This window comes from Nerophis ophidion, linkage group LG14 (genome assembly GCF_033978795.1).
Source record: "Nerophis ophidion isolate RoL-2023_Sa linkage group LG14, RoL_Noph_v1.0, whole genome shotgun sequence".
In the NCBI taxonomy this organism is placed as follows: domain Eukaryota; kingdom Metazoa; phylum Chordata; class Actinopteri; order Syngnathiformes; family Syngnathidae; genus Nerophis; species Nerophis ophidion.
This window is the reverse complement of record NC_084624.1, coordinates 24,222,942-24,242,792: the sequence shown is the minus strand read 5'-3', so window position 1 is coordinate 24,242,792 and position 19,851 is coordinate 24,222,942. Positions and strand designations below refer to the sequence as shown.

General features: G+C 41.6%; 1 protein-coding gene across 2 annotated transcripts in view; it reads right to left on the bottom strand.

Annotated features, from left to right (window-relative positions):
- Window positions 1–6,002: 6,002 nt before the first annotated feature.
- Window positions 6,003–19,851, bottom strand: part of LOC133568329 (mitochondrial adenyl nucleotide antiporter SLC25A24-like) — a 57,153-nt gene continuing 43,304 nt past the window's right edge. For both annotated transcript variants that reach the window (XM_061920204.1, XM_061920203.1), the window contains exons 5-10: window positions 15,869–16,027; window positions 15,651–15,803; window positions 15,465–15,572; window positions 12,680–12,847; window positions 12,428–12,578; window positions 6,003–6,465 (exon numbers count right to left, since the gene is read on the bottom strand). In XM_061920204.1, the coding sequence (XP_061776188.1) occupies window positions 6,284–6,465; window positions 12,428–12,578; window positions 12,680–12,847; window positions 15,465–15,572; window positions 15,651–15,803; window positions 15,869–16,027 (921 nt within the window). In that variant the 3' untranslated portion in view covers window positions 6,003–6,283. The remainder of the gene's footprint in view (window positions 6,466–12,427; window positions 12,579–12,679; window positions 12,848–15,464; window positions 15,573–15,650; window positions 15,804–15,868; window positions 16,028–19,851) is intronic.

Sequence of the window (19,851 nt, the reverse complement as noted above, 5' to 3'; positions counted from 1 at the left end):
TTTTCTTTTGCTAACTTATTTTCCAGTATTTCTCTTTCTCTATTATATTTCCTACATTGTATTAAGACATGGTCAACATTTTCTATCTGGTGACAAAAATCACACAGCCCTGTAGTATGTTTGCCTATCAATTTTAGTGAACTATTTAGATATGTATGGCCTAATCTCATTCTAGTAATAATGTCTTCTTCTTTCCTATTTCTACCCCCTCCTCTCATTACACCTACTTTCCTCTGGACTTTGTAAAACTCTCTACCTTTTGTTTCCTTATTCCAATTATCCTGCCACTTTTTATTGTGTTCTATCTTAATTATGCTCTTCACTTCTTCTTTACTGTGCTTAATCTCCATGTTTACTTCTGTTATAGTGGTTGCTTGTTTTGCGTACCTATCAGCTAACTCATTTCCCTCAACTCCTACATGAGCAGGAACCCAGAGAAATGTTACCACACCTCCCGCTTTATTTATTCTGTAGATTGCCTGAACTATTTCATAAACTATATCTAGTCTTGTTTCTGATGTTATGTTTTTTATGCTCGTCAATGCACTGCTGGAGTCCGAGCACACGACTACTTTCCTAGCTTTGTTTTCCTCTATCCAGTTAACTGCCATATAAATTGCTACCAATTCCCCTGTAAAAACAGATAGTTTATCACTAATTCTTTTATTCAACACTATATTTCTCTGTGGGATAACTGCAGCAGCTCCTACTTTACTATTTATAGTTTTTGATGCATCTGTGTATATCATAATATTATCAAAAAACATTTCCTCAATCCGTTGTTCTATTTGGTAACTATTTAAATGTCTATTCTTCAGTAACTGCATGTCTACCTTTGGGTTTTCATACATCCACGGTGGTATTGCAGGAATTGGTACTGTAGGGCTCACTTTAATATTGTCAATTTGTGTTTTTTTACATATATCTCCTATTATCCACCCAAAACTATTCATTTTTTTTTCCCTTTTTCTTGGCAATTTATTAGCACTTGACGGGTTGGATGTCCTTGCTTGGATCCTTTTAAGTTTGCCCAATAAACTGCTGAGAGTTGATCTCTCCTCATGTCCAAAGGTTTTTCATGGGGACGGCGTGGCGCAGTGGGAGAGTGGCCGTGCGCAACCCGAGGGGCCCTGGTTCAAATCCCACCTAGTACCAACCTCGTCACGTCCGTTGTGTCCTGAGCAAGACACTTCACCCTTGCTCCTGATGGGTGCTGGTTGGCGCCTTGCATGGCTGCTCCCTCTATCAGTGTGTGAATGGGTAAATGTGGAAGTAGTGTCAAAGCGCTTTGAGTACCTTGAAGGTAGAAAAGCGCTATACAAGTACAACCCATTTATTCATTTCTACTTGTAATGCTGCCACTGGAGTAGTTTTATTAGCTCCACAACATAATCTTAACGCCTGCGACTGGATCCGGTCTATTTTCTCAAGTAGAGTTTTTGAAGCAGATCGATAAATAATGCATCCGTAGTCGATAACAGATCGAATTAAAGTGATATATATTGTTTTCAATGTCAACCTATCAGCCCCCCAGTCTTTACCCCTCAAAGCCCTCATTATATTTAACACCTTTTTACTTTTCTCCACTATCTTGCTGATGTGGGTTTACCAGTTAATATTTTTTATCAAACCATATTCCTAAATATTTAAATACTTGTACCTCTTCTATATTTTCTCCATAGAGTTTTATTTGGAGCTTGTTTTGTACTTTCCTCTTCGTAAAATTTATGACTTTTGTCTTTCCAACAGAGAATCTTAAACCCCAAGCCGTCCCCCAGTCTTGAACATTATTTACCGCTTTTTGAATCTTCTTTTCTATATGATTTGTATTTCTACCTCTCTTCCACATCACTCCATCATCAGCAAACAATGCCACCTCCACTAACCCTTCCACTTCACTAAAAACTTCATGTATCATGATGGAAAATAGTACTGGACTTATTATACTCCCTTGTGGGGTCCCATTTTCCACTTTGTATTCTCTGCTATATTCATTCTCTATTTTTACTAATAATGTTCTACTTGTTAAAAAGTCTTTTATCCATCTGTACATTCTTCCTCTAATCCCAATCCTATTTAGTTTCATCAGCAACCCCTGTTTCCACAACATATCATACGCTTTCTCTATGTCAAAAAATACCGCAATTATACTTTCTTTATTTATTTGTCCCTTTCTAATTTCCTCTTCCAGCTGCACTGCTGGGTCATTTGTGCTTCTTGCTTTGCGAAAACCACTTTGGTAGTTTTTTATAATTTCTTTTGACTCTAAATAATATATTAATCTTTCATTAATCATTTTTTCCATTACTTTGCCCAAATTTGAGGTCAATGCTATCGGCCTATAATTTCCTGCCTCTTCCGGATCTTTCCCTGGCTTGCATATTGGAATTATTACAGCTGTTTTCCACTCATCTGGTAATTTTCTTTCTTCATATATCCTATTATATAATTTCAAGACCACTTCTTTGCCGATGCTACCTAAATTTTTGATCATTTGATAACTCACCAGGTCTTTCCCTGGCGTCGTATTTTTAACTTTTTTTAAAATTCGAACCATTTCATCCAAAGAAAATGTCATATCCATAGTGTTGATAAAACTATTATCGTTGTATTCCTTCATTTCCTCAATATTTAAACTAATTGTTTCTTCTCTCTTTTGTTTTTCTACATTTCTCAAATTATCATCACTTTAACAAAGGTTTGTGCTAAAAGTTCTGCTTTTTCTTTATTTCCTACCACACTCCGCATTCCATCTTTCATCACATGATTTTTATGTTCTTTTCTGACTCCTGACATTCTCTTGATCATTCCCCACACTTGTCTTAAAGGAGTAGTTCTATTTAGTGTTTCACAAAAAGTTCTCCAAAGTTTTTTTCTTGTTTTTTTTAATAACATACCTTACTCTAGCTTGATGCCTTTTATATTGGATCATGTCTTGGAAATTATGTGTTCTTCTCAATATTCTAAATGCTCTATTCCGTTCTAGTATTGCATCTGTGCACTCTTGTGTCCACCACGGCACTATCTTCCTTCTTCTCTCTATACTATTCCTTGGTATGCTGTGTTCGGCTGCTTCTATTATGCACTTTGTAATATCTGTATTTAATTGTTCAACATCTTGATTTATATCTACTTCCTTTAAAGTTATGTCGGTAATTTCCCTAAATTTCCCCCAGTCACCATGATTATACTTCCATCTTCCTTCTATCCTAGTGCTTTCTGTCCTATGATTTATGTTTATGTGAATGAAGATTGGATAGTGATCACTTCCCATTGTGCTGTATTTATTTACTTCCCACTCCACCTTTCCTGCTAACCTTGTGACACTAGTGTTAAATCTATTGCTGTTTCTTTACCCGTGACGACATCTAACCTTGTTCCCGACCCATCATTCACACACACCAGTTCTTTTTCCTCCAAAAGTGCTTCCAATGTATCCCCATTCCAGTCATCCCTTTCACCCCACATTGTGCTATGTGCATTAAAGTCACCACACCAAATAATATTGCCACTCCAGTGCTCCATTATTGTTTCTAGTTGGTGAATTTCTAATTTCTTGCATGGATTATAGAAGTTTAGTACTTTGTATCTTTCTTTATTATTCCATACTTCTACTCCTACTATCTCTAGTTCTTGTTTTACTTTTAATATTGAATAATGCATATCTTCCTTAATAAATATGGCACATCCTCCTCCTTGCCCATCATTCCTATCTTTACGTATCGTTATATATCCTTTTATTATAAAGTTTAATTTTGGATTCAGCCATGTTTCTTGAATACATATTATATGTGGTTTATTTTTCATATTATTAATATATCCCTTTAATTCCTGTCCGTTTGCTATCAAACTTCTGGCATTCCACTGAACAATTAACATGGCGTTGGATTGTGGTAACATGACTCGGTCTCGTCTACTCTCTGTAGCTCACCTTGCACCTGTTCCCAGGATAGTTCTTTTAAATTTAAAAACTTTGCTGCTGCTTTGACAATTATTTTGATTTTCTCAGTCTTGTTTCTAGCCTGTTCTGTACAATTTATTACATAAGCCAGGAATACAACTAGTTTGTCCATGGAAATTCCTGTATTTGCTGCCTCTTGTTTTTTATTTCTTGAACTATTTTCACTTCTGTCCTGTTCTGCACTTTCTTGATTTCTTATTTTAACTGCCTCTGCGTATGTAATATTTCTTTCAACTCTGATTTGCTGTACTTCTGTTGCCTGTTTTCTTATGATGCAGCCCCCATACGCTGCTGTGATTCCCGCCACAATTACAACACTTGACCTGTTCATTTTCTCCACATTGTCCATATTCATGCTCTCCTCCACACCTTCCACATCTCATCTTAGCATGACACACACTAGCTATGTGCCCATAGCGTTGGCACTTGAAACAACGTACTGGGGGTGGCACGTAAGCTCTAACATAGAAGCTTAGATACCCAATCATGATTCTCTCTGGTAGGACCTCCTCTGCAAATTGCACTAGCACGGATTCGCTCTCAGTCTTTTCACCGTTCCTAAATGCCATCATTATTTTCATTATACTGACAGTTCCTCCTTTTATTTCTTTTTTCAGATCATCTAAATTTTCTCCTCTTGGGATTCCTGTCACGACTCCTCTTGCCCCCTTTCGTTCTCCCACTTCGATTTTTTCCTTTATTATTTTGTTGCACAGTTTTTGCAATCGCATTGCTTTGTTCTTTTGCTCTCCATTTTTGCATTTAATCAACAGCTGTCCGTCCCTGAGCACCTTCGCTATCTCCACCTCTCCAATGTCCTTCTTTAATCCCTTAACCAGTGTCATCAAACTAATGTCATTCATATCTTGGTTTGATTTAAATGTATAAATTATCTTATATTCATCCATCATAACCCTTTCCTCTTATCAACCTCTTCATCGTCTTCATGCACTCTTTTAGTACTCGACTTTCCTTCACTCCCTCCTCTCCCCTTCTTTCCTCTCTCCCCTCTAGTCCTATCCATTTCCATACTATCCTCATACATCCCGTCACTATCCCCTTCCATCTCGATCCAGTCACAAAACAGCTTATGCTCAACCGCCAAATTCACTCCAAATGTTTGGTAGTTCCGCGTCTCTCCTTCCGGAAGCTTCCAACCCTCTTTCGCTGCCTTCCCTCTGTCACGCCAAATTTCTTCTCCCCACAACCCCCCCCCCCCATTTACTTCCGGGGTCATGATACAAACACAAGCTATGGGATGACATAAAAGGAAACGTGACCCCAGAAGTAAATGCGTCATCCCATAGCTAGTGTTTGTAAATAGTTTTTTTTTTTTTTTTTATAATATAGCGTTAACAAAACGTTTGTATTTTTATTATATAGCGTTTAACATAGACAAGCTGTAGAAAATGGATGGATGGTTTTGGATCCTAAAAGGTAATAGTGTTGACTGTCAATCAGCAGTGCTTTCGGAAAGTATTCACGGCCCGCACTTTTCCATATTTTATGTTACAACCTTATTCCAAAATGAAATACATTTGATTGTGTCCTCAAAATTCTGCACACAATAACCCATAATTACAATCCAAACATTTTTTTTTTTTAACTTTTTTGCAAATGTGTTAAAAATTTAAAAACAACTTTGAAATCACATGTACATAAGTATTCACAGCCTTTGCTCAATATTTTGTTGATGTACCCTTGGCAGCGGATGGTGGGGGGCTGTGATATTTCGATTCTAAATTGGATGATCCTTTTCAAGAATCAATTAATAAAAGGTTTTTATTCTTTTCAACAATCAATTTTAAAAAACATGTTTTTTGTAGGTCATTTCTGCACTAAGTCGCCGCATGTATACGTCATACGTCACCATACCTGTTTTGAAAAGGTTTTATTAACCGGTTTGAAAAGAGAATTGTGTTGAATCGATTCTAAATTGAATTGTTGCCCAAAAAACCAATAGAATGGTGAGGAGTTAAAAGATTCTTATCCCTAACTGTGTGTTTCACTGATTTGTGTTAAATTGAAAGACCAACCAGCATTGATATTTTCACAGTTTTATGTTTGCATTCAGTTACAGTTCAGTCTCACTGAGTCAAGTATTGTTTTGCACAATGCGTACATTTCTCAGCAGCAGGAAGACAAAAAGAAAGCATGCTTACCGGTAGTATAAATAATTCATATTTTCGCTAATAACAGACCACCCTGAGTGCAATACATCTTGCTGACCGCACAGGTCCAGCATCAGCTGGCGGAAGTCATGCCATGTGATCCAGTCCTCTCAGGTGATCCAACACATTACAGTGGAATGTTCTTGCAGTGTCATTTGCTGATTCCCAATCCAATCTTCATGTACTCGTAAACAACATAGCTGATGCTGACAGCTGGGATAACTTTCATAAAGTTAGGCAGGATTCCTCGGTAGAGTCCAAAAAAGCCATCTTTGGCTACAATGTTCTTTAGTAGCGAAGTCATGGAGGGCTGGTCTGAGGCATCCATGGAAGCTGAATAGGAAGCAAATGCATAAATGAAGGCTTTTCTCAAAAAATTGTGTATAAGACAAAGCAAATCTAGCGGCTAATAGGGTTGTCCCGATTCCAATATTTTGGTACTGGTACCAAAATGTATTTCACTACTTTTTTAAATAAAGGGGACTACAAAAAAATGCCATTATTGGCTTTATTCTAACAAAAAATCTTAGGGTACATTAAACATATGTTTATTATTGCAATTTAGTCCTTAAATAAAATAGTGAACATACTAGACAACTTGTCTTTTAGTAGTAAGTAAGCAAACAAAGGCTCCTAATTAGTTTGCTGACGTATGCAGTATCATATTGTGTCATTTATCATTCTATTATTTTGTCAACATTATAAAGGACAAGTGGTAGAAAATGAATTATTAATCTACTTATTCATTTACTGTTAATATCTGCTTACTTTCTCTTTTAACATATTCCATCTACACTTCTGTTAAAATGTAATAATCAATTATTCTTCTCTTGTTTGACACTTTACATTAGTTTTGGATGATATCACAAATTTAGGTATCGATCCGATACAAGTAGTTACAGGTTCATACATTGGTCATATTCAAAGTTCTCACGTGTCCAGGGACGCATTTTCTGAGTTAATAAACATAATTTGAATTTTTTTTAAAAGGAGAAAAGATTTTGAGACGATAAAAAAAAATAGATGTAATCATAGTGGTATCGACTAGATACGCTATTGTACTTGGTATCATCACAGTGGATGTCAGGGGTAGATTCACCCATGACATTTGTTTACATTTAGGAACGGCGTCATTAGCGGTGACATCGGTGAGCTATTGTATCCTCCAACGGCAGGGGTCAGCAACCCAACATGTTGAAAGAGCCATATTGGACCAAAGCCACAAAAAACAAATCTCTCCGGAGCCGCAAAAAGTTAAAAGCCTAATGTAAGTGTTATGCCAGCAACACATTAATTTAAGTAATTGTCTAAGAGGGTTAGATCATTCCTGGAAATTACTGGCTTAAAACTGCCAAAGGTATAGACGTGTTTGCCCAAGTTAAAGGAAAGGACAGGCCGTCTTCTTCTAATGGATGTATTACAATCTTTGCAAGCTTGGCAACGTTTGCTGTGGTCTCGAACAATATGGTAAAGTTTGCTGTGGTCTGGAACAACATGGCAACATGGCAAGCTGGGCAACGTTTGCTGTGGTCTCGAACAATATGGTAACGTTTGCTGTGGTCTGGAACAACATGGCACACGATCAGAAATGCAGCCTATTAATATTACATACAGATAATATGTCATTAGACATGCAAATATTAATTAAATACACGAGTCAAGGAAATTAAATGAACTCATATTTAGCTACAAACGAGGCATAATGATGCAATATGTACATACAGCTAACCTAAATAGCATGGATTATTAGCCCTTTATGCAAGTCAATAACATCAACAAACACCTTTGTGCATTCACGCACAGCATAAATTGTTTGGTGGACAAAATGAGACAAATGAGTGGCATAAAACACGTCTCTCTCTGTGGCAGCAACGGAGAAAGTTGTACACGTAAACCAACTACGGTGGGTTCAATGACCGCCAAAATTAGTAGGACAAAACAGCGCTGGCCAAATACTGTCATCAGTGAAGCATAAACACTTATTAAACAGTGGTAGTTCTAACAATTAGGACGGCTTGTGTTATGTTTGTCCTCCTACAGAAACATTATTAAAACAACAAATATATTTCCCCCCCATCTTTTTCCATTTTTGAAAAAATTTCAGGGAGCCACTAGGGCGGTGCTAAAGAGCCGCATGCGGCTCGAGAGCCGGGGGTTGCTGACCCTTGTCCTACGGTGTGTAGTGAGGCATGTTTAGCTATTCCTCGTCCTGCTTTGATTTATTGATTGATTGAAACTTTTATTAGTAGATTGCACAGTTCAGTACATATTCCGTACAATTGACCATGGTAACACCCAAATGACTTTTTCAACTTGGTAAATCAATTCATGGTTAGAATGATACTTGTAAGAAACTCACTTTGTCGCTATGGAGGCGAGGATTAGTGATTTAAAAGTAGCGAAAACACTGCCAACTGCGGGTGGATGTTAGCTGCTAGCTAGCTAGCCATGTCTTAAAGCATTGGTGCCCAACCACCGATTGATACTGGGCCGCAGAAGATTTTTTTATATATTTTTTTCATTTTTTATTAAATCAACATAGAAAACACAAGATACACTTACAATTAGTGCACCAACCCAAAAAAACTCCCTTTTTCATGACAAAGAAAAACAAAACAAAAAACAAACAAAAAAAAGAATCCCCCCCTCCCGACAAATTATCAAGTGTTGACCGGTCCGCAGCTAAAAAAAGGTTGGGGACCACTGTCTAAAAGCACCTCTTCCTGATGGTTTTTCAGTGTTATAGCTTCACCTTTATTGTCAGTTTTTAGTCCAAAATGCATCCATTATCCCTTTTCTTTTTACACACAGTGTCTGCTTGTAAGTACTTTGTGTGTGTGCGCTGCCGAACATGCTCCTCTACTCGTAAACCCAGCAATGTCATGACGTGACGCCGCACCGTCATGCCCGTTAAAAAATACAATAAAAAATATTGCCAACCAGTACTATACTATACTAGCTCCTCTCTGAGCTGCAACCTTATCGTGGTAGAGGAGTTTGCGTGTCCCAATGATCCTAGGAGCTATGTTGTCCGGGGGCATAAAGCCCCCTGGTAGGGTCTCCCAAGGCAAACAGGTTCTAGGTGAGGGATCAGACAAAGAGCAGCTCGAAGACCTTTATGAAGAAGAAACATCATGGACCCAGATTTCCCTCGCCCGGACGCGGGTCACCGGGGCCCCCCTCTGGAGCCAGGCCCGGAGGTGGGGCACGATGGCGAGCGCCTGGTGGCCGGGCCTGTTCCCATGGGGCCCGGCCGGGCACAGCCCGAAGAGGCAACGTGGGTCACCCCTCCAATGGGCTCACCACCCATAGCAGGGGCCATAGAGGTCGGGTGCATTGTGAGCTGGGCGACAGCCGAAGGCAGGGCACTTGGCGGTCCGATCCTCGGCTACAGAAGCTAGCTCTTGGGACGTGGAACGTCACGTCACTGGGGGGGAAAGAGCCTGAGCTAGTGCGCAAAGTCGAAAAATTCCGGCTGGATATAGTCGGACTCACTTCGACGCACAGCAAGGGCTCTGGAACCACTTCTCTCGAGAGGGATTGGACCCTCTTCCACTCTGGCGTTGCCGGCAGTGAGAGGCGACGGGCTGGGGTGGCAATTCTTGTTTCCCCCCGGCTCAAAGCCTGTACGTTGGAGTTCAACCCGGTGGACGAAAGGGTAGCCTCCCTCCGCCTTCGGGTGGGGGGACGGGTCCTGACTGTTGTTTGTGCTTATGCACCAAACAGCAGTTCAGAGTACCCACCCTTTTTGGGAACGCTCGAGGGAGTACTGGAAAGTGCTCCCCCGGGTGATTCCCTTGTCCTACTGGGAGACTTCAACGCTCACGTTGGCAACGACAGTGAAACCTGGAGAGGCGTGATTGGGAAGAATGGCCGCCCGGATCTGAACCCGAGTGGTGTTTTGTTATTGGACTTTTGTGCTCGTCACAGTTTGTCCATAACAAACACCATGTTCAAACATAAGGGTGTCCATATGTGCACTTGGCACCAGGACACCCTAGGCCGCAGTTCCATGATCGACTTTGTAGTTGTGTCATCGGATTTGCGGCCTCATGTTATGGACACTCGGGTGAAGAGAGGGGCGGAGCTTTCTACCGATCACCACCTGGTGGTGAGTTGGCTGCGATGTTGGGGGAGGATGCCGGACAGACCTGGGAGGCCCAAACGCATTGTGAGGGTCTGCTGGGAACGTCTGGCAGAGTCTCCTGTCAGACAAAGTTTCAATTCCCACCTCCGGAAGAACTTTGAACATGTCACGAGGGAGGTGCTGGACATTGAGTCAGAGTGGACCATGTTCCGCACCTCTATTGTCGAGGCGGCAGATCGGAGCTGTGGCCGCAAGGTAGTTGGTGCCTGTCGGGGCGGCAATCCTAAAACCCCTTGGTGGACACCAGCGGTGAGGGATGCCGTCAAGCTGAAGAAGGAGTCCTATCGGGTCCTTTTGGCTCATAGGACTCCGGAGGCAGTGGACAGGTACCGACAGGCCAAGCGGTGTGCAGCTTCAGCGGTCGCGGAGGCAAAAACTCGGACATGGGAAGAGTTCGGGGAAGCTATGGAAAACGACTTCCGGATGGCTTCGAAGCGATTCTGGACCACCGTCCGCCGCCTCAGGAAGGGGAAGCAGTGCACTATCAACACCGTGTATGGTGCAGATGGTGTTCTGCTGACCTCGACTGCGGATGTTGTGGACAGGTGGAAGGAATACTTCTAAGACCTCCTCAATCCCACCAACACGTCTTCCTATGAGGAAGCAGTGCCTGGGGAATCTGTGGTGGACTCTCCTATTTCTGGGGCTGAGGTCGCTGAGGTAGTTAAAAAGCTCCTCGGTGGCAAAGCCCCAGGGGTGGACGAGATCCGCCCGGAGTTCCTTAAGGCTCTGGATGCTGTGGGGCTGTCTTGGTTGACAAGACTTTGCAGCATCGCGTGGACATCGGGGGCGGTACCTCTGGATTGGCAGACCGGGGTGGTGGTTCCTCTCTTTAAGAAGGGGGACCGGAGGGTGTGTTCCAACTATCGTGGGATCACACTCCTCAGCCTTCCCGGTAAGGTTTATTCAGGTGTACTGGAGAGGAGGCTACGTCGGATAGTCGAACCTCGGATTCAGGAGGAACAGTGTGGTTTTCGTCCTGGTCGTGGAACTGTGGACCAGCTCTATACTCTCGGCAGGGTTCTTGAGGGTGCATGGGAGTTTGCCCAACCAGTCTACATGTGCTTTGTGGACTTGGAGAAGGCATTCGACCGTGTCCCTCGGGAAGTCCTGTGGGGAGTGCTCAGAGAGTATGGGGTATCGGACTGTCTTATTGTGGCGGTCCGTTCCCTGTACGATCAGTGCCAGAGCTTGGTCTGCATTGCCGGCAGTCAAGGCGTTGAGGGGTTCCGGTTTGGTAACCGCAGGATTAGGTCTCTGCTTTTTGCAGATGATGTGGTCCTGATGGCTTCATCTGACCGGGATCTTCAGCTCTCGCTGGATCGGTTCGCAGCCGAGTGTGAAGCGACCGGAATGAGAATCAGCACCTCCAAGTCCGAGTCCATGGTTCTCGCCCGGAAAAGGGTGGAGTGCCATCTCCGGGTTGGGGAGGAGACCCTGCCCCAAGTGGAGGAGTTCAAGTACCTAGGAGTCTTGTTCACGAGTGAGGGAAGAGTGGATCGTGAGATCAACAGGCGGATCGGTGCGGCGTCTTCAGTAATGCGGACGTTGTACCGGTCCGTTGTGGTGAAGAAGGAGCTGAGCCGGAAGGCAAAGCTCTCAATTTACCGGTCGATCTACGTTCCCATCCTCACCTATGGTCATGAGCTTTGGGTCATGACCGAAAGGATAAGATCACGGGTACAAGCGGCCGAAATGAGTTTCCTCCGCCGTGTGGCGGGTCTCTCCCTTAGAGATAGGGTGAGAAGCTCTGCCATCCGGGAGGAACTCAAAGTAAAGCCGCTGCTCCTTCACATCGAGAGGAGCCAGATGAGGTGGTTCGGGCATCTGGTCAGGATGCCACCCGAACGCCTCCCTAGGGAGGTGTTTAGGGCACGTCCAACCGGTAGGAGGCCACGGGGAAGACCCAGGACACGTTGGGAAGACTATGTCTCCCGGCTGGCCTGGGAACGCCTCGGGATCCCCCGGGAAGAGCTAGACGAAGTGGCTGGGGAGAGGGAAGTCTGGGTTTCCCTGCTTAGGCTGTTGCCCCCGCGACCCGACCTCGGATAAGCGGAAGATGATGGATGATGGATGGATGGATACTATACTAGTACCTGTATAGCGAACAAACCTAGCGGCTAATATAAACAAATGCACTCTGTTTACCTCTTGCTTGCATGCGTGTGCGCACGAGTGCAAGTGGATAGCTGGCCAGCTGTCCGCAGGTACTAGAAATAGTGCCGCATCCCAGCAACACAAGAACACCTGGATTGGCTGATTCTTTGGTGTGGTACGACAGCCACGCATTCTTAAGAGTCTGCGTACAAAGATGTGACAACGTGTGAGGAATCTTCTTCACCTTAGCTGTAGAATAATGCCAACATTGCATACGTTGACTGAACTGTTGCTCAGGCCTACCTCGTAAACGGCGAGGTCTATCCCGGCGTAGGGAATGATGCCGAGTAAGTTTGGAATGTAGCCCTTGTAGAAAGCCATCACGCCCTCTTTCTTCAGGATCGTCTTGGCACAGTTGAACATTCCTGAATACTGACCGGTTTTCCTCAGTGTCAGCCTCGTCTTTAATACCTAAAGTACACAAAAGAGATGACTTTGTGTTCTCTTCCAAGTAAAAAACTAATCATTGAGTTTTATCATTCAATTATTATTGAATTAGTCTTCAAATGAGTTTATAATCTGGCCTTTCCAGATTTGACATCAAGCGAGTACAACAACTGTAATTGCATGTGCGTAGCATTGTTGTGTGGAGTTTGAGTGATTGTCCTCCTCCTCTGACATATTCTCCCTGCAAAAACTGCAATCCAAGCACGTTTATATACTGAATTGACCTAAATATTAAAACATTTTCCCCTTGAAAAAAAAAAAGAAAAAAGTCTGAAAAACAAAGGGGTCGTCTTTAATTGGGGTCAAGACAGTATCTTAAAAAAAATATGTTTAACTAACCGGATTTCTTGTTGTTTGGCCAACTTGCTTACCTTAAGTAATATGTAATAAAAACTAAAAACTCTGTTTGCAAAGATTTGTGGTACCTTGGTTTTTGTAATCCGTTCCAAAACTAACCCTATTCTTGAAATTATTTAACCACACTTATTTTGTTTCAAACATCCAAAAATATTAAGAAAAAAATGCAAACTACAAAACCCAAAACCAGTGAAGTTGGCACGTTGTCCATCCATCCATCCATCCATCCATTTTCTACCGCTTGTCCCTTTTTTGGGGGGTCAGCTGCATTCGGACAGAAGGCGGCGTACACCCTGGACAAGTCACCACATAATCGCAGGGCCAACACAGATAGACAGACAACATTCACACTCACATTCACACACTAGGGACCATTTAGTGTTGCCAATTAACCTATCCTCAGGTGCATGTCTTTGGAAGTGGGAGGAACCCACGCAGTCCGGGGAGAACATGCAAACTTCACACAGACAGATCCCGAGCCTGGGATTGAACTCAGGACTACTCAGGACTTTTGTATTGTGAGGCACATTCACTAACCCCTGGGCAACAGTGCTGCCCGTTGGCACGTTGTGTAAATGGTAAATAAAAACAGAATACAACAATTTGCAAATCTTTTTCAATTTATATTCAATTGAAATGACTGCAAAGACAAGATATTAATGTTCTAACTGAGAAACTTTGTTATTTTTTGCAAATAATCATTAACTTACAATTTAACGACAGCAACACATTGCAAAACAGTTGGCACAGGGGCATTTTTACCACTGTGTTACATGGCCTTTCCTTTTAATAACACTCAGTAAATGTTTGGGAACTGAGGAGACACATTTTTGAAGCTTTTCGGGAAGAATTCGTTCCCATTCTTGCTTGATGTACAGCTTAAGTTGTTCAGCAGTCCGAGGTCTTCTTTGTGGTATTTTAGGCTTCATAGTGCGCCACACATTTTCAATGGGAGACAGGTCTGGACTACAGGCAGGACAGTCTAATACCCGCACTCTTTTACTATGAAGCCACGCTGTTGTAACACGTGGCTTGACATTGTCTTGCGAAATAAGCAGGGTTGTCCATGAAAAAGACGTTGCTTGGATGGCAACATATGTTGCTCTAAAACCCGTATGTCCCTTTCAGAATTAATGGTGCTTTCACAGATGTGTAAATTACCCATGCCTTGAGCACTAACACACCCCCATACCATCACAGATGCTGGCTTTTGAACTTTGCACCTATAACAGTCTTTTCCTCTTTGTTCCGAAGAACATGACGTCCACAGTTTCCAAAAACAATTCGAAATCTGGACTTGTCAGACCACAGAACACTTTTCCACTTGGCATCAGTCCATCTTGGATGAGCTTGGGCCCAGTGAAGCCGGCGGCGTTTTTGGGTGTTGTTGATAAATGGCTGTCGCTTTGCATAGTAGAGTTTTAACTTGCACTTACAGATGTAGCGACCAACTATAGTTACTGACAGTGGTTTTCTGAAGTGTTCCTGAGCCTATGTAATGATATCCTTTACACACTGATGTTGCTTTTTGATGCAGTATCACCTGACGGATCCAAGGTCACGGGCATTCAATGTTGGTTTTAGGCCTTGCAGTGATTTCTCCAGATTCACTGAACCTTTTGATGATATTACAGACCGTAGATGGTCAAATCCCTAAATTATTTGCAATAGCTTGTTGAGAAATGTTGTTCTTAAACTGTTAAACAATTTGCTCACGCATTTGTTCACAAAGGGGTGACCCTCGCCCCATCCTTGTTTGTGAATGACTGACCATTTCATGAAAGCTGCTTTAATACCCAACCATGGCACCCACCTGTTCCCAATAAACCTGTACATTGTGGGATGTTCCAAATAAGTGTTTGATGAGCATTCCTCGACTCTCTCAGTCTTTTAAGCCACTTGTGCCAGCTTTTTTGAAACATATTGCAGGCATCAAATTCCAAACAAGCTAAAAATTGCAAAAAATAAAGTTTTCCAGTTCGAACATTAAGTATCTTGTTTTTGCAGTCTATTCAATTGAATATAGGTTGAAAAGGATTTGCAAAGTTTTGTATTCTGTTTTTATTTACCATTCACACAATGTGCCAATATCACTGGTTTTGGGTTTTGTAGTTAAGATAAGCATACTGGTTTGATTTATTATATAAAAGCCAAACTGGGCACAAGGGCTTGTACACAACAGCTTAGAACTATGTGCCTGTGAAATACTTCACGTTAGTGGTACCTCCATGGGGTAGATCGCGGTCTGTGCCGTTGCTCCAGCCAGCGAGCCTGACATGAATCTTTTGTGTGTCTCAATTTTCTCCCCCTCTGATGACAGCAACTTTTTAAACTGCATTAGGGAAGTTGAAAATACAAATGTTATAGGTCCAGAGGAATGCATTGTTTAGGGGGATGGGGGCTCCTTTACTTGCTCATATGCCATGAACTTGATGGCCGTCTCCGGTGCGATCTTTAAAACATTGATGCCGTTGCCTCTCCAGAGTGATGTGAAACCGCCCTCCAGGACCAGATGCTTGAGGCCTCCTGCCAGGCTTATTTTGTTGGTCTTGGTGGAGTGAACCTGCCATTATACAAAGCAGCATGACTTGCAAATGAAAGACAGGGATTTACGAGAGGTGACCTTACCTGCATGAAAACCTTCATTCTATCCAGAGGGGCAGTACCAGTACGGGAGACGGAGCCCGCCACGGCGCCCGCCACCAGCTGCTTCCACCAACCGCCCGAGCTCTTCTCCTCTTCTGTGAACTCATCAGGGATGGCAAGGCTGTCGCCTATATCCAGCACCTATGTGAGGGCATATTACCCACAGTGACACAAGGTTACTTACGACAACTCCCTTGTTTTTTAATATGATGTCACGGGGTTGCGACAAGTTGCACCTGACAAACTACTATCAAACATTCCACCGGGACAACACTAACACCATCAGTAAATGTCACCAGGGAATTACACACTATGAGGAACATTTTTTGCTTTGTTTTTAAGAAACAATGACACTCCTTATGGTCTCACCCAACATGTGCAGTGTTTTCCCAAAAGCAAGAGCAGCTGGTGACACAGACACTCACACATTCTTGTATTTGTTACCTTCTTGAGACCTCTGAAAAATGCCTAGCTCTTTAGGACCACCCTCTTTAGATATGTAAAGATTTGTATTTACAACATTAATAATGTATACATACTATGCAAATATAAAAAAGGTACGCTTTTAGTTTTTTTTTTAAATTGTTTTTTTAATCTTCATTGTTTACTTCCAGTTATTACAGTATGTCTCTGTATACATATATATATATTTTTTTTTTTTAATACATTTTGGCCAAAGGGGGCACATTACAATTTCTTACACACATTTGTTATTACATATGTTGGCCAGAGGGGGAGCAGTTTAAATTTTTACACACACTTGTTATTTCATATGTTCACCAGAGGGGGAGCCCTTTTAAAACAGACACAGTCAATTTGAAAAATCCCTCCTTTTTGGGACCACCCTCATTTTGATAAATTTAACCACTATTGGTGCAAATGAGACATTCTGTATTACATGCAATGGTTTTCCATTATGGGACCATGATTTATGTCCTAACTTGTTCACCGGCCCTCACATGGAAGGTACTTTTCCTTGTTGATGTCTCAAGAAGGATAATAATACAACACACACACACACACACACACACACACACACAATTTAATGTTAGGCAGCACTCATATGGACCTATGATAGGGAAGCATGCAGCTCTAATCTTGTTTTCCAGCCCTAACACGCCACACTGGGTCATAATGCCACTGACAAACAGTATGGAGGTGCGCCTCTTGAATAACTTATCAAGACCTGTTTGGTGTGGAGCAACTTGAGAACCCTGACCTAAAGCTCCTGCAAACCTTGCGGTATTAACCAACCTCACAAATGTGGAATACAATCCTGTATGCTGTCCAGATAGTTTTTTTAAACGTGTTGAAAATATCGTGATCTGTTCTAGTTTGTTTCATTTCTCAGGGTTTATGTCAGGGTTCTCAAATTGTTCCACACTTCCACCACTTGTATTTTCAACAATGGCCGTGTGTTCAGTCAGTGGATTGTCAGCCTACACTGCCATACAAGCTGTATACTGACTACTCTAAAGTACAGTCGTCCCTCATTCATGGCTGTTAATTGGTTACAGACATGACCACGATAAGTGAATCTTTGCTTATAAAACAAATATTTTTGAAGCTGGAGCATTAAAAATTGTTTACGACCTTCTAAATTTGTTTTTCCAACATTATGAGAGCCCTCGAGACATTAAATAATACCTTATGTCACCCTTTCACTCTTTTAATCCAAAATAGTAATGTTGCCTGAAGCTGAACCAATCAGTGGCCACAATATTGAACAACATGCTCTGATTGTTTTGGTCGCCTCTGGTGGCCAATACCACTCTAGTATTAATATTTTTTGTTTATTGAACCATATTTATGCTCGAAAATGCTAAATTTAGGACCCAAAAGTTGTAGAATAAGCTTGAACAACTGTTTTAATATTATTCCCCATATTGGAAGAGGGATGATTCTACATCCAAGTTGACTCTCTGTAGTACTGTCCCGAACTGTAGGTAAAATGGATCTGCTGAAAATGTGACAAAATCAGCTGGGTCAGAAGTATACATACAGCAACATACATTATAATTTTGGTGATGTAGAAAAGTTACAATCAAATCAAATTAGCTTCATGGCATGGCCTCTTAACTTCATGTGAGTAATTATGATTGACGACAGCTGTTGACTTCTCTGAGCCAATAGGGCTCATGTGATGCTGTCATTAGACTCGGTTACAAACGAAACAATGGGAAAGTTAAGGAACTCAGCACAGATCTGAAAAAAACTAATCATTGACTTGAACAAGTCAGGAAAGTCACTTGGAGTCGATTCAAAGCAACTTAAGGTCCCAAGAGGAACTGTGCAGACAATTGTATAAAGTGCATGGCACAGTTTTGGCACTGCCACAATCATGAAGAAAAAGTTATCACCTGCTGCTGAGAGAAAATTGGTCCAGATGATCAAGATTAAACCGAGAACCACCAAAAAGCAGGTCTGCAATGAATTGGAAGCTGTTGGAACACAGCGTGTCCACAGTCAAGCGTGTTTTGCATCGCCATGGACTGAGATGCTACCATTCAAGAAGGAAGCCCTTGCTCCAGAAGCGACACTTTAAGGCTCTTCTAAAGTTTGCTGCTGATCACATGGACAAAGAAAATACCTTCTGGAGGAAAGTTCTGTGGTCAGATGAAACAAAAATGGAGCTGTTTGGCCACAATACCCAGCAATATGTTCAGCAGAGAAAAAGGTGACGCCTTTAATCCCAGGAACACCAAACCCTACCGTCAAGCATGGTGGTGGTGGTATTATGCTGTGGGCCTGTTTTGCTGCCAATGGTGCTATATAGAGAGTAAATGGGACAATGAAATAGGAGGATTACCTCAAAATACTTCAGTCTAAATCATGCTAAAATTAAGGTTTTAGAATGGCCTTCCCAAAGTCCTGACTTAAACCCTATTAAGAACATGTGGACAATGCTGAAGAAACAAGTCCATGGCAGAAAACCAACAAACTTAGCTGAACTGCCTCAATTTTCTCAAGAGGAGTGGTCAAAAATTCAACCAGAAGCTTGTGGATGGCTACCAAAAGCACCTTATTGCAGTGAAACTTGCCAAGGGACATGTAACCAAATATTAACATGGCTGTATGTATACTTTTGACCCAGCAGATTTGCTCACATTTTCAGTAGACCCGTAATCAATTCATAAAAGAACCTAACTTCATGAATGTTTTTTGTGACAAACAAGTATGTGCTCCAATCACTCTATCACAAAAAAAATAAGAGTTGTAGAAATTATTGGAAACCCAAGACAGTCATGACATTATGTTCTTTACAAGTGTATGTAAACTTTTGACCGTGACTGTAGCTTATATACTAGGGCTGCGAATCTTTGGGTGTCTCACGATTCTATTCAATATGGATTCTCGGGGTCGCGATTCGATTATATATCGATTCTTTCGATTCAACGCGATTCTCGATTCAAAAACGATATTTTTCCGATTCAAAACGATTCTGTATTCATTCAATACATAGGATTTCAGCAGGATCTACCCCAGTCTGCTGACATGCTAGCAGAGTAGTAAATGTTTTTTAACAAGCTTTTATAATTGTAAAGGACAATTGTTATCAACTGATTGCAATAATGTAAATTTGTTTTAACTATTAAACGAACCAAAAATATGACTTATTTTACCTTTGTGAAAACATTGGACACAGTGTGTTGTCAAGCTTACGAGATGTGATACACAGTGTGTTGTCAAGCTTATGAGATGTGATACAAGTGTAAGCCACTGTGACACTATTCTTTTTTTTTTTTTTCTATAAATGTCTAATGATAATGTCAATGAGGGATTTTTAATCACTGCTTTACTGAAATTATAACTAATATTGATACTGTTGTTGGTAATATTCATTTTTGTTTCACCACGTTTGGTTTGTTCTGTATCGTGTTTGTGTCTCCTCAATTGCTCTGTTTATTGCAGTTCTGAGTGTTGCTGGGTCAGGTTTGGTTTTGAAATTGGATTGCATTGTTATG